Source organism: Dioscorea cayenensis, chromosome 26, assembly GCF_009730915.1.
Source record: "Dioscorea cayenensis subsp. rotundata cultivar TDr96_F1 chromosome 26, TDr96_F1_v2_PseudoChromosome.rev07_lg8_w22 25.fasta, whole genome shotgun sequence".
In the NCBI taxonomy this organism is placed as follows: domain Eukaryota; kingdom Viridiplantae; phylum Streptophyta; class Magnoliopsida; order Dioscoreales; family Dioscoreaceae; genus Dioscorea; species Dioscorea cayenensis.
In genome coordinates this window covers 846,334-860,840 of record NC_052496.1, presented here as the reverse complement: position 1 = coordinate 860,840, position 14,507 = coordinate 846,334, and the positions used below count along the sequence as shown (strand labels likewise).

Below are 14,507 nucleotides of genomic sequence, written 5' to 3'. Positions count from 1 at the left end.
CCACTAAATGAACTAATCAATGTCAACTAATTAGCACAATCTGGAGGCCTAGTAAAAACAAATTATATCCGTCAATCCACAAGCTGCATAAGAAGCAGTACAAATTAAATCAAGCTCCCCTAACTCAATCACCAATACAAAAGGCTAAAGTGCCAAACCAACTCCCATTCATAATAGCATTCCAAATTAATAGCAAATTGCCAAATCTTCAAATCAAAGTATCTTGAAGAGAAATAAACCAACTGCAATACTCAATGCATCCAGCTGCTCATACAAACACAATCAGAAAAGTTGTGGCTCTGCACAACAAATTTCATCAAAATCACCTCTCTAATATGTTCAAAAATCTGATCCACATTGAATAACTTTTGCTGAAAAATCAACACATTTCTTGCCTTCCAAATCTGATATACAGTAGCAGCAAAGATAGTTCTCCTCATCTTAGCAAGTAGGGACTTACTAGTAGCTTTTTTTTTTTAAACTGACTAACTTCTCTCTGCCAATTTAAAGGTTCTCTATGAATATTCACAGCTTGTAATACTCTCACCCACACTGCTTTAGAGAAATCACAACAAAAGAATAAATGGGATACATCCTCCTTGGCATTATTACACAAAACAAAATTTTCTGAATCAATAGCTTTTCAAGCAAATAATCTGTCCCTTGCCAGCAGCTTCTTGTGTAATGCCAACCAGCAGATGAAAGCATGCCTAGGCACAATGCACTTAGACCACACCAACTTAGCCCAAGAAACATCCTGCACTATAGGAATCAAATTTCTCCAAATACTCCCAATATTATATTCACCCTTCTTATTAAACTTCCACAAAATACGATCTCTCTCCTCATCTGAGTTAACAGAAAAATACCCTTGCAGAAAATCCAAAACTTGAACCAATGCAGGATATCCAGTGATTGGCAGATGCCAACCATCATCCCTCCAAAAGTCACTAACACTTGCTTTCTTAGACAACTTGGTCCCTTTCATAATAATCCATGTGAATAAATCCATAATAGACCTCCCATCACACCACAGGTCAAAAACCAGAAAGAAAACTTCCTGCCATTTGTCCCATTTTTTTTTTATTATTTCTGGCAATTAAGATGTTAATTAATTATATATATTGTGAGTAAGAGACAGGCTTTTGGTTCTGCATTAAAAAAATGCCAACAAACCCAATAACCCCAAGTAGCTCATCATTTACCTTCTGTTTGGATGGAGGTAATCATCCCCCTCTAGAGGAGGATGTTTATTAATCCCAATGCACATCTATATTTGGGTATGCATTGGATGCTATAATTATCCTCCATGGGGTGATGGGTGATCATCATTCACCCCAATTTTGGGGGGGAATGAGGGGGGAGGGAGGGGGTAATGGGCATGAAATATCCATTTTACTCTCTCCCAATGTATATATATAATATTAATATTAATATTAAAATAATTAATTTATAACAATTAGATAATAATTCTATATTAAATAAATAAATATTTGGGGACAATGGTCATTTTTCAAGGAAAATTTTTCATTTTACCCTAATCCAATTTATTTTTATTAAAAAATATTAATTTAATTAGTAATTAGAATAATTAATTCTAATAATTATTAAATGAAGATATATTATTTAAATATTTAATTTAAATATTAAAATTAATAAATGGCATTTAAAATATTTATAATTAAATAAAATTAATTAATTAACAATTAATTATAATAATTAAATCATAAAATGAGAAATTTAATTAAATATTTAAAAATAATTAAATATTTTATAACTTAAAAAAATTGATTAATTTAATTAGTTAATTATAAAAAAAACATGAATAATACAAAATATTGTTATAAATAAAAATTATTTATTATTAAACAAAAACTCAGTATATTATTTAATATTTTTTTTTAAATATTAATAGCACAAACATAATTACTCACTAATTTTTTTTTAATAAATTATTTATTTAGTTTTCGCATTTCTAATGAATTAGCAATAGTTTTCATTCTCTGCTCCGTTATACCTAACGGAGGTTATATAAATAAAAGCATATTTCAGACAAAGCAGTGTGGGAGCCACTAAAGCATATTTCAGACAAAAGTGGTGGGAGTGGACGTGACCACTAAAACATTTCAGACAAAAACCAGCTGGCTACCAGCTCTCATCATCATTCCGTGCCACTGCCACAGTCGATCACTGATCAACTCATCTTAATTTCTTCATAAAAATCACAAGAAATATTATATATATATTGATTCATCATTCATCCTCTGGTCTTCACTCTTCAGCAGAGAGAGAGATAGATAGATATATACTAGCTACAAACAATATTGATCATCATCATGAGTGACTTCATCATGACAAGATCATCCCAGGCCATGGTGCTCCCCAGCAAGCCAACGCCCAACGGCGACCTCCCTCTCTCCCTCGTAGACAAAGCACTGTACATGAGAAGCATGATGGAGCTGTTCCAAGTGTTCCACACCGGCCATCACCCAGCAAAGCTCATAAGGCAAGCTCTGGCCATGGCACTCGTACCTTACTACCCAGTCGCTGGCCGCCTCGCTGAGAATCATGTTGCATGCACCGGCGAAGGGGTTTTGTTCTCAGAAGCCACTGCTAACTGCTCCTTAAAGGACCTCAGTATTGACTTATCCCAACCCTTTTTAATCCCCGTCAATGACCTCCTTCCTATCATTGATGCTCCACAAGATCTCATACTCATGATCCAGGTAATTAATTAATTTATTTAAACCCGTCATCATAGACATATTCCTGATCTGGCTTGATAAATTAATTAGAATGCATGATATATATAGACATATGTTTATTAATGAATGAATCCAGGTTACAGAGTTCACTTGTGGGGGATTTGTGGTTTGCTTTGGCTACAACCATGCGGTCTTTGATGGTTTTGGAATAATGAACTTCTTCAGAGCAGTGGGAGAGATAGCAAGAGGCTTAGAAAAGCCAGTGATTGAGCCAATCTGGTGCAGAGAAATCATTCCCGGACCACCACCAACAACAAAACCAGCAGCACAACCATCCTTTTCATCTGCCATTCCCAACCTCCACCTTGAATTTTCCACGTTGGACGTCCAGCTTGACATAATGAAGGAGAAATTCTTGAAAGAGACCGGCAGAACATGCTCCGAATTTGATGTTGCTGTGGCTGCACTATTGCAGTGCAGGACAAGAGCTATTAATCCAGAACACGCAGAAACACTAGATTTCCATCTTGTTTGTACTTCTGATGCAAGACCATTACTGCATGAGCTGATTCCTGGCTATGAAGGTTACTATGGTAACTGCACTTCCCACGCACTAGTCACAGCTCCGGCTTCCAAGATCATGCAGGCAACAGTGACTGACGTTGTTGGGTGGATTCTTGATGCTAAGGAGAGGGTTTCTGATGAATTTTGGAAATGGTTAAGGGGAGAACATTCAGATAAGCGCATTACAAGTGTCTGTAACTATGAAACCATTGTGGTGACTGATATGGAAAATTTGGGGAGTAAAGATGTGAACTATGGCTGGGGTGCACCTGTTCAAAGTGGGAAGCTGAGTTATAGTGACCATATGGTTTTCTGTATGGTTGATGGTTCGCTTAAGATTGAGGGTGGTGTTAGAATTACTGGAAGACTTGTTAGAGAGGAGCATTTGCAGGCTTTCCATGATGAGATGGATAAAGCTTGTAATTACTAATTAGTGTAGTTGGGTGTGTGTTTCTTATAATATTCTCCTGTGCTTATATCTCAAGTAACTAATAAGCATGCAGACCGGAGATGTTAATTTGTTCTGTCAAGTCATGACAAGTTTTTCTCCCTTCACATTAATTACTTCTGTTTTGAGTGTGCTTTAATTAAAGCTTGTTAAGGTTCAAACTGGGGTTACAACTTAGTTAAATTGAAAAGTTAATGACCAAATTAAGAAAACAGTTTAGCAGATAAAAAAGATATCATTAAAAATGCAATAGGGAGACATAAAAATCATTTGTCTTTCAAGCAAGATTATGAGAGTGAAATGATGTGTTTAAGAGACTTTGTGCGCTAATTAAGTTTTCTTGGTCACATACAAAATTACTAGCTAGCCTTCATATATACCTTACTCTAGAGCTAGCAGTAGCATAACCTTCTATATTTAATTCTACAAACCAAATACATAAATTTTTATTACAAAATCTTTCTAAGCTTTTGCAGGTGATAGAATTGGGCACAAACCATTACTATGAGCAAAATTAATTCTCTACAACACTCATGATCAGTTTCAGTTTTTTTTTTATTTTTAATCATTCTTTTTAGGTATTGCTTATAATCATATTAAACAAAAGATTTAATGCAGAGCACTGTAGCGGAGATCACAGCAGATTGTTTATTTCAAGGAATGTAAATGATCATTCTTGAGCACTAACGAAAAGAATACAAAATAATTAACAATGCTCATTGAGAATAATAAAATAATTTTAAAAAAATTAATAAACCAGAGGAGGTCCTCCGCTATAGAGTGTAGGAACACAAAAAGTAGAAAAAGAAAAAGCATGTGTAAAAACACAAAAACATAACAGAAGAAGGGAAGTCCTTACTAGTAGATGTGGGGATGGGATTTAAAAAACATACAAGCATAAAAAACAAGGGACAACACCAAAAAGAACGATGGAGAGTGACTGGAGTCTGGAGGGTGAAGTGGGCTTTTTATGAAGACCCTAAATAAAAAATTCTCACAAAATCACAGCTAGTAGGTACGATGGATGGGTTGAAGTAAGTGGCATCCAGCACATAAAGCAACCCCAACATTCTATATATATATATATGCAGCAAAACAAAAAATAAAAATAAAAATAAACATTAATTCACAAACATGATGATATCCACACTACAAAAAAATTGTTATATAGTGACAGTCAAAAATCCGTCACGAAAACCTCAGTTTCTGTCACTATAGCCATTTTCATGCTATAGCGACAGCTATAAACCCTATTGCAACAGTAAAATTTTCGTCAAATTATCCCTCGACGCTATAGGTTTATATTGACAAAAATTAAGTCTGTTGCAATATCCCTTTGGCATATACTAACATCATAGAATATGTTGCTATAACTTATACTGACAGAAATGTCCGTCACTTTATCCTTATTCTTAAATAATTCTAAAAGTTTTTACTGACGGATAATATCGTCAGTATAGCTATCGGGATGAAATTTTTAAAAGTTTTTAGTGACGGATAATACCGTCAGTATATCTATAATGTTGAAATTTTTAAAAATTTTTATTGATGGATAATACCGTTAGTATAGCTTTAGTGAAAAAAATTTTAGAAGTTTTTACTGACGGATAATACCGTCAATACATCTATGGGATGATTTTTTTATAAATTTTTACTGACGGATAATACCGTCACTATATCTCTATTTTAATATAAATTTTCAAAGCTTTTAGTGATGGATATGATGGTCTTTTTACTGACACATAATATCATCATTAAATTCATACAATTATTTAATTTATAAAATAAGCACTTATACAGGAGAGACAAAAATAAAACCACATCTTCACAGTTCTAACACCATTAGCGACCTCCAAAACAATTAAATAATGAAACATTCTGACGGACAGATATCAAAAGGCAGTAGGCATATAGATCAAAAAAGTCTGGTCAATTTACCAAAGAGTTACAAAAAGACTAGTGATAAAACAAAACACAAAACCATACACTTCTATAGAAAAGCTCACAGGCATCCAAAGTCAGCTATCAAAGGAACATAAACACTCTAATCCATAAAAGAAGAATCTATGTAGGCATTTTTCATAACATCCTAGTAATCATGTGGAAAAAAAAAAACTCAGACAAGCATTAGAGGGAGGTAATTTACCAAAATAACACTATTTCTCCACTCTAGCACAACAACTTTGTAGGCAATACTAATAGAAACCATTCTTAAGCATACAATTGGAGAAACGAAAACTCGGAAATGAAAACTCTAAAACTTTTGTTGCTGTGTCAGATTCAAATGATCCATGTCTTCTGAATTCATCATTTTGATCGTCAAAACATCATCCCATCCACCTGAAAGAAGCATTGACATTAGTCTTATTAGTGCTCCATCTCCCAAAAACTCATCCATTGCAAAAGAAGCCAATTCCACAAAGACAAGACAACCCATCACCTGACAATTATTATATAGTAAAATTGCTAACAGTGAGAGCAACTATAATTCATTGTACACATCCAGACAACAACATCACTTGTGAACAACAAGGAATTAACAAACAACATCAGTCTTTTCTGTTTTGGTTCATGTACATCCCCCAGAATGCAGAAACATTGCAGACATGCACCAACAGGATCAATACAATCAAAACAGAAGAAAAACTAGCAAACAACCAAAAGGACAATAGATCATGAAGGAACGATCGATAAGCATTGAACCTAAAAATTGTAAAACTATGTTTGTTTAGATAGTTTATCTTACAAGTTTGGATCAACTAGTTTTAATAAAATTAATTCTCAACTTAGTTTGAAATAATGATATCATTAGATGTTACACTCAGCTTGTATTTAATATAATGAATTATTTATATTTTATAATCAAATCTAAACACTTAAAATGCAAAGTCTAAAAAACTAACAACCCCATTTATATATTCATCATTTGCCCTAGTTGAAAGATTTATCCAACTTTTGTCCATGAAATAAGTAACCTAAATTAAATACAAAGATTTATCATCAAAATTGATTTCACCATCATAATCAACAAAAGGTAGATATTAACTTCAATAAAAAATTAAATAAATTGAGCAATAAAACTTATAAATGCTGGCAATGTGCAAAAGCTTGGCAATGAAATTCGTTGAATTAGAGAGAACCGAGCTAGATATTAAGTATATTTCCTCCAATATAAAAACAATATTGATAAAATTCAACCATAAATTCTAAACCTTATGAACTCTTTAGTAGCAAGAACTTTGACAATTACTTATAGCAAAAAACAAAAAAAAATTAATACTATAATAAAATTCACAAAGTCACCCTAAGCTTTGTGTATGCAAATAGATAATGTAAGCAGTACCAGCCCTGTCTGAATGATATGTGTCTGAACAACTTAGTATGGGTCAGAGAAATGGAAAGATTGCTGAACATTAAGCCACATTAATTGCTTAGGTGGGGGAGGATGGTGATGCTGATGGTTCCTGTTCCATGATCAGTGTGAAAATGAACAATTACTTGTTCAGATGGACAACTAGTTTTACTGATCTCTACTCAGAAGTGGGAGTGAATTACCCTCAGTGCCTCACCCTCACTCTTTAGGCTCAAACTATGACATTTGTAATAACACTAGCCACTAAAAATACAGAGAGAGCCTTGCTAAACAGATAATGCCAGAACAGGTAACTTTGTTCATCAATTCTCTTCTGATCCATAAAAGGACAGCAAGGCATGCTTACTTGCTTTCTTGGCTTAGGATCACCTAAAGAAAGTTGAGATTGATCAACATCTCAAAAAGAATTTGAAACATGACTTCACTGAATCTTAAAAGAAAGGGACTCTTAAGAAGAAATGAGTGGTTGAAGGACTGAAGGATGAAACAGAGCTATCACTGAGATAAGTGCAGCAGAAATAAAACCAGAGATGTTATTTATGATTTAATTGACAATTAAAAAAAAATTAATATGTAAAGCTTCAGAATTAATTAACTTGCCATCTAGTGTGATCTTCTAATTGTACCTTGCTCTTTCAAATCAGATCTAAAGGAAAATAAAGTTGGAAAAAGGCAACAGGAGACAAAAGCTGGAGTTTTCCTTCAGAGTTGATCATTGTGTCCCTTTAATTTCACCAGAAGCTACAAACTTAACTTTCTCACTTGACCAACTCTGGTTCAAATTTATGACTTATTGATTGTCCTTTAGCACACACTTATAATTAGTGTAACCATGCCTAAGTTCTGTTTTACTATGCCTTTTATGGACTTGAATCTAAAAATAAAAGAAAAATTAATAGAAGTAAGAAAGAGACAAGTTGTGATATTTTTGAATCCCTTTTTATCATGAAAAGTGCTTTTCAATGCATGCTTTCCAACAAGAAATATTTAGAGGAGTCTCCCATGCCACCACCACTGGTGCCTCCAAGACCACATAAAAAGAAGAGAGCTTGATAATTTAAGAAAAATGAAAACAGTGGAAAGAATCAAAGGGAATGTGATGATTTAAGAACCACAAAAATAGAAGTCTTACTTACTAGTTCCTTAATCCTTACTGTCAAGTATCAACTTCTTGTCCCTTTGTCTCTCCAGCTAAATTCAAAGAATATGCAGTGCTATTGATGAAACCTCAAAACAATATAATAATTCATATCTAGGATGTCTAGTTATTCATAATATATACATTCACTGAGGTGCTATGATTCTATTTGTTGAACATGATGACAAAGCAAACAATGAAGGATTAGATGCAAAATGGGTTATAAAAATATTTTTTTTTAAAAAAAAACAGGGATGAGAAAAGCAGGAGACAAGGCCTGAAGGAAAAAAAAAAGGCAGTTGTAACAAAATAAACAAGTGCACTCAACCAGCTCAAAAGGCATTGCTTCTTAACACTACTACACACCATCACGCTGTGTTCTTTAGCTGGCTCTATCTATCTCTATCTATCTCTATCATCAGCACAGTGCCTTATCATGTTGCTGGCCTATCTGTATCACACAATCATCTCCATAATTGCTCATAGTTTACCAAAGGGTTAAATACATCTGCCAGATCTTATAAAGTGGGTTTGAGTAAACCAAAGGTTCAACTAAGTAGTTAGGTCAACCAGGACTCTGGACATCAAATCACTGCAACAATTGAATTTACATGCAATCAAGCATGAAACAAGTTCATCATTTCTAGCATCAGTATCAACAGATTTTAATCTTAAGAAAAATACAGAAGAAGAGAATAAATCTAAGAAAAATCAACATATCATTACCATATTAGCAAAAAGTCAATTCACAAATTGGTCATAATCCTTACCACATTCTTCAAATCACTAGATAGCTTGATAGAAATCAGTAACCTCAAGAGATTAGGAAAAATAACCTTGATAATTTTTCTTTAATCACCTATACAATAAGATTCAGCACATACTGCAAAACACTAAATGTCAATATAACAAAAGAGGGGCAGCATTTAACTCGGCTGAGTATGATATTTTTATCCAAACAACAAAAACAAAGTTCTGTTCAAGTTACACACCTCATATCCACATTTGCAAGGTTTCAGTTGCTGGTCAGTGATGTCCATCTCCTCCGCACAGAGGGGGCACGTCCTCTCTCCATCATCACTCATGGTCGTCCTTCAATACAGTTTAAATTTCAAAGTCTAAACGCATAATGCACGAAAACCACTACAACAGTTCCGCGCCTACAACTCAACCAATTCATAGGACACTCCATGACCCGGAGCGAACAGAAACCCTAAATTTTCAAGCACAACAACAAAATCCATCCCAAACGCCCTAAAAAATTTCCATTTTTCAACAAATCCAAACAATCCAGTCCCCAGGCTACAAGATCTTCAAAATTACTAAAAATCAATCTTTAGAGAACAGAACCCCTATGCAACACATGAAAAATCTCCAAGAAGGGCAAAAGATAAAAAAACCCCGAAAAAGAAAAAAATCAAGATCCAAAATCAAAAACAACAAATTCAACCTAAAAAAACCCAAAAAAATAAAAATCCAGCAAGAAACATCACTATTCATAGCCTATAAAAAAAAGGGGATCGATAAGACGAGACCGGTTGATCTAGGGCTAGAAACACATCGAGAATCAACACCGATAGAGCAATCAGGAGATCAGGGATTTAGGGCTTACATTGGCGGGATCGTGAGGGCGGTGAGGGCGGAGCAAGAGAGCCGAGAGCGCCGGGAAGAACCAGGGGTCGAGAACGAACCAAGTCCTCTCAGTCTTCCCACTACCGCTCATCACTCACTCTCTCTCTCTCTCTCTCTCAACCACCATCACTACCGGCCTCCTCACTCCATCCCTCAACCACCATCACTACCGGCCTCCTCATCTCCATCTTTCTCTCGCTCTCTCTCTCTCTCCATCCCTCAACAACCATCACTACCGGCTTCCTCACTCCATCCCTCAACCACCATCACTACCGGCCTCCTCATCTCCATCTTCACTGCCCTAAACCACTACTCTCACCGGATAGAAATGCCCTAGCTAATGGAGTATGAGGATTTATACCTAGATTTTGATTGTCCGGCCGTGACGGAGTTTTCCGAAGACCTTCGTTCGCGCTTGATTCCGACGGTATGGTACGATCAATGGAAGCATTGCGATGGATGGTACGATGAATGGAAGGGTTCCGGTGATGGATGGAAGCGTTCAGAGAAAGAGACTGAAGGGTGAGCCGTTGAGAGAAAGACAACGATGATTTTTTTATATATATATAAATTTGTTAATATACAGTGAACCGTTGAAGAATTATTTAGACATTTTTTTAATATGTTAAACCAGTAAAAGATTAGGGTAAATTTCGATGTTAAATAACTAGATTTATAAATTTTAATGAATTATTAAAAATAATTGTACATGTAACACATTCAATTTTTTTAAAAACAAATATAATATATATTGTCTAAAAACATAACTTTTTATAATAATTAATATTATTAGTAAAAATAATAATTAAAAAAATTATTTTTTTATAAATGTTTATTTTTCATATATTTTAATAAAAATATTTTTTTAATATAACTACATATATTTTTAAACATAACTATTAGCAAATGTCCAATTTATTCGATATTTATAAAATTTTATTAGGATGAACCATTTTATAGTTCTATGATTTGATCAGTCACTATATATAATAATCGATATATAGATATTTATACTCAATAGGAAAAATAGGTGTCATTAAATGCTTAATTTCTTCTAACAATTATAAAATTTCGTTAGTATAAATAGTCTATACCTACAAAATTTGACCGTCATTATAGATAAGCATTGATATTAGCTATACTAATGGAAGAATATGCATTTGTAAATATTTGATTTATTCGATAGTCAAAAAAAGTTGTGTTGGTATAAAAATTCAGTCGATAAATATTTTTCTACTCATAGCAATTTTTAAATTATTATTGGTAAAAAGTCTATACTACTGAATTTGATCATCACTTTATAGATATATATAGTTATGGAATTTGATCGATCATTATAGGTAATAGGCATAATATAATAATAGCTATCTTGATGAACTAAATCCGTCGAGTAAATATCTAGTATTATTGGTAAAAAAATAATCTATAAACTACGAAATTTGATGATCACTATAGATAAAAAGTCGAATCTGATAATACTATATCTAACGAGAGAAATTCAGTCGATGAGATATCTTATCTATTCCGACGAGTTCTAAAAGTATTGTTTGTAAAAAAGCAGTTTTATAAATTTATAAAAATTTGACCGTCACTATAGATAAGTGTCGGTATATGGCAATTTTTTTGTAGTGCCAGCGAACCAACACCATCCCACATCCTTCCTTTGTCATCAATCGACACACTTCCATCATTCAGGTTCTACGCTGACACATTTCTAGAGCTCTAGCCTTCTACTACCCTCTTGCCGGCAGGCTTGTTCATTCTGGTGATGATGACCTGAGGATCTCTTGCACTGGGGATGGTGTCTACTTTGTTGAAGCTCAAGCTAAATGTAAACTAGAAGACGTCAACTTCCTTAAGCGTCCTCTGATGATTCCCATAGATAATAATACACCCGCAATGTAGTGGTTTATCCAGTACTTGTTTTTGCACATGGAAATGGTGGGAGTGGACGTGGCCACTAAAGCATATTTCAGACAAAAGCGGTGTTGTTGGGAAGTGGACGTGACCACTAGGCATTTGAGACAAAAGCCAGCTGGTTACCAGCTCTCATCATCATACTGGGCCACTGCTACAGATGATCACTGATCAACTCATATTAATTTCTTCATAAAAACCACAAGTAATACTATATATTGATTCATTATTCAGCAGTAGCAGCTATATATATATATATATACATATATATATATACAGAGATCGAGAGAGAGAGATACTAGCTAGTAACAATTGGCCAGTCACTATAGATAAGTGTCGGTATGTAATGATTTTTTACAATAGTGGCAGCGAACCAACACCATCCCACATCCTTCCTCTCTCCTCCAATCGACACAGCGCTGCGGGATGCAGAAACTACGCTGGAGCATGTTCGAGACTCCACGCCGGCCACTCACCTGCTGCCTGCGCGAGCAGGCTTCCTCGCCATGGCACTCGTGATCGCATGATCCAGTCGCGACGCCTGCGCTGGGAATCATGTCTGCATGCACTTGAAGCGCAAGCGGGTAAATGTAAGCTCAGAAGCCACTGCTCAACTGCTCCTTGAAGCGACCTCAGTATTGACTTGCTCAGACCTAATAATACGCAATGTACCTGCTTCCTATCCGGTACTTGTATGCACATCCACATATGGTCCTGGGAGTGGACGTCGCCACTACTAGCATGATCAGCATAGCATGTATGGGAAATGGACGCGTCACCCTATTGAGACAAAGAGGTCAGCTGGTTACGCTCTCATCATCACTTTCGACCCATGCAGATGGTGATACGACATATGTTTACACGAATGACATCCAGGTTTACAGAGTGCTCGCTGGTGCGGGATGGTGTAGCTCTCGCTACAACCATCCGGATCGGGTTGATGGTCTTTGGAATAATGAACTGCTTCAGAGCAGTGGAGAGATAGCAAGAGGCTTAGAAAAGCCAGTGATTGAGCCAATCTGGTGCAGAGAAATCATTCCCGGACCACCACCACCACCAAAACCAGTAGCACAACCATCCTTTTCATCTGCCATTCCCAACCTTCACCTTGAATTTTCCACGTTGGACGTCCAGCTTGACAAAATGAAGGAGGAATTCTTGAAAGAGACCGGCAGAACATGCTCTGACTTTGATGTTACTGTGGCTGCATTATTGCAGTGCAGGACAAGAGCTATTAATCCAGACCATGCAGAAACACTAGATTTCCATCTTATTTGTCCTTCTAATGCAAGACCATTACTGCATGAGCTGATTCCTGGCTATGAAGGTTACTATGGTAACTGCACTTACCGCGCACTAGTCACAGCTCCGGCTTCCAAGATCATGCGGGCATCAGTGACTGACATTGTTGGGTGGATTCTCGATGCTAAGGAGGAGATTTCTGAAAAATTTTGGAAATGGTTAGATGGAGAACATTCAGATAAGAGCATCATTGCAAGTGCCTCTAACTATGAAACCATTGTGGTAACTGATATGGACAAGTTGGGGAGTAAAGATGTGAACTATGGATGGGGTCCACCTGTTCAAAGTGGGATGCTGAGATATAGTGACCACATGGTTTTCTGTGTGGTTGATAGTTCGCTTAAGATTGAGGGTGGTGTTAGAATTACTGGAAGACTTGTTAGAGAGGAGCACTTGCAGGCTTTCCGTGATGAGATTAATAAAGTTTGTAATTAGCGCATTTGAAGGCTTTCTGTGTGGTTGATAGTTCGCTTAAAATTGATATGTGTACCTTAAAAACGACTACCCTTCGTATATACCATACCCTAGTGGCTAGAGCACAACCTTCTATATATATTTATATTTAGTTTTACAAATCAAATACATAAATATTTATTACAAAATTTTTCTAAAGCTTTTGCAGTTGATGGGCTTAGGCACAAACCATTAATGCGGACAAAATTAATGCTCTACAAATCAGTTTTTATTTTTATTTGGAGTACATTTGAGAAGATTTTGATTGAAAGAGGGAGTCATGGATTTTTATTGTTTTGTATCTCTTTTATTTTCTCATTTGTATGAACCTATGAGGGGCTAACCGTTCTACGGTGCCCCGGGCTTATGAGCCATGTTTCTTAGTGTGCTTTGATTTACTTGTTTTCTATGGCTATAGAGTTTTATGAGTTCTTATGTTAAATATTGTGTCATATAACTTGATATGTTTGATTTGCATAGTTGTAGTTGTAAAACTTGACGTGTGTCGATTGTTGTAGTTGTAATTGTTTGATGCAATTACAAAACTTGACATGTATGAGACTCATACTTACAATTATAAAACTCGACGTATCTGAAAGCCATAGATATGACATTGCTTGTGAGCACACGTAAGACCCTTAAAATGTACCTAATAGTCATTGAAAATAAGTCAGTACACTAATGCACCTGGGAATTAGTCCGGGGCAATAGTTCTCACTGTGCAACAACTCAACTTTTATCCACCTATCATTCCCACCTTTCCGTCTTATCTTGTTTTAGTTTAATTTCTCCCCAATCCATTGTTGATCGGTTAGAAATTAGAAGAATAATCAGTACTAGGAGCCCCCGTCCCTGTGGTTCAACAACTCTACCCCTCACGAGGTACCACTCTATTACTTGTTATGATCCATGCACTTGCGGAGAGTAACCATTAATCCTTATCTTTAGGAGATAACACTGAAAGGTCTGGGGAAA

The 14,507-nt window shown here is 35.5% G+C and overlaps 2 protein-coding genes and 1 long non-coding RNA gene across 3 annotated transcripts; 2 read left to right on the top strand and 1 right to left on the bottom strand.

Annotated features, from left to right (window-relative positions):
• The first annotated feature begins 2,163 nt into the window (after nt 1-2,163).
• On the top strand, nt 2,164-3,830 carry LOC120253235 (myricetin 3-O-glucosyl 1,2-rhamnoside 6'-O-caffeoyltransferase AT2-like). The gene is made up of 2 exons (XM_039261566.1): nt 2,164-2,726; nt 2,842-3,830. Exons 1-2 carry the CDS (start codon nt 2,337-2,339, stop codon nt 3,697-3,699), a joined length of 1,248 nt encoding a protein of 415 aa, XP_039117500.1. The 5' UTR covers nt 2,164-2,336; the 3' UTR covers nt 3,700-3,830.
• A 1,800-nt stretch (nt 3,831-5,630) lies between these two features.
• LOC120253134 lies at nt 5,631-10,411 on the bottom strand. Its single transcript, XR_005534208.1, has 3 exons — nt 9,841-10,411; nt 9,221-9,320; nt 5,631-6,057 (listed from the first exon to the last, which is right to left on the bottom strand). It is a non-coding gene; the product is annotated as an uncharacterized LOC120253134 (long non-coding RNA).
• A 1,156-nt stretch (nt 10,412-11,567) lies between these two features.
• On the top strand, nt 11,568-13,676 carry LOC120253212 (myricetin 3-O-glucosyl 1,2-rhamnoside 6'-O-caffeoyltransferase AT2-like; the record flags this gene model as incomplete). The annotated part of the gene is made up of 3 exons (XM_039261538.1): nt 11,568-11,761; nt 12,141-12,361; nt 12,616-13,676. Coding segments are annotated over 3 exons (1,314 nt in total), but the record flags the coding sequence as incomplete, so codon positions are not given.
• Between the last annotated feature and the right edge of the window lie 831 nt (nt 13,677-14,507).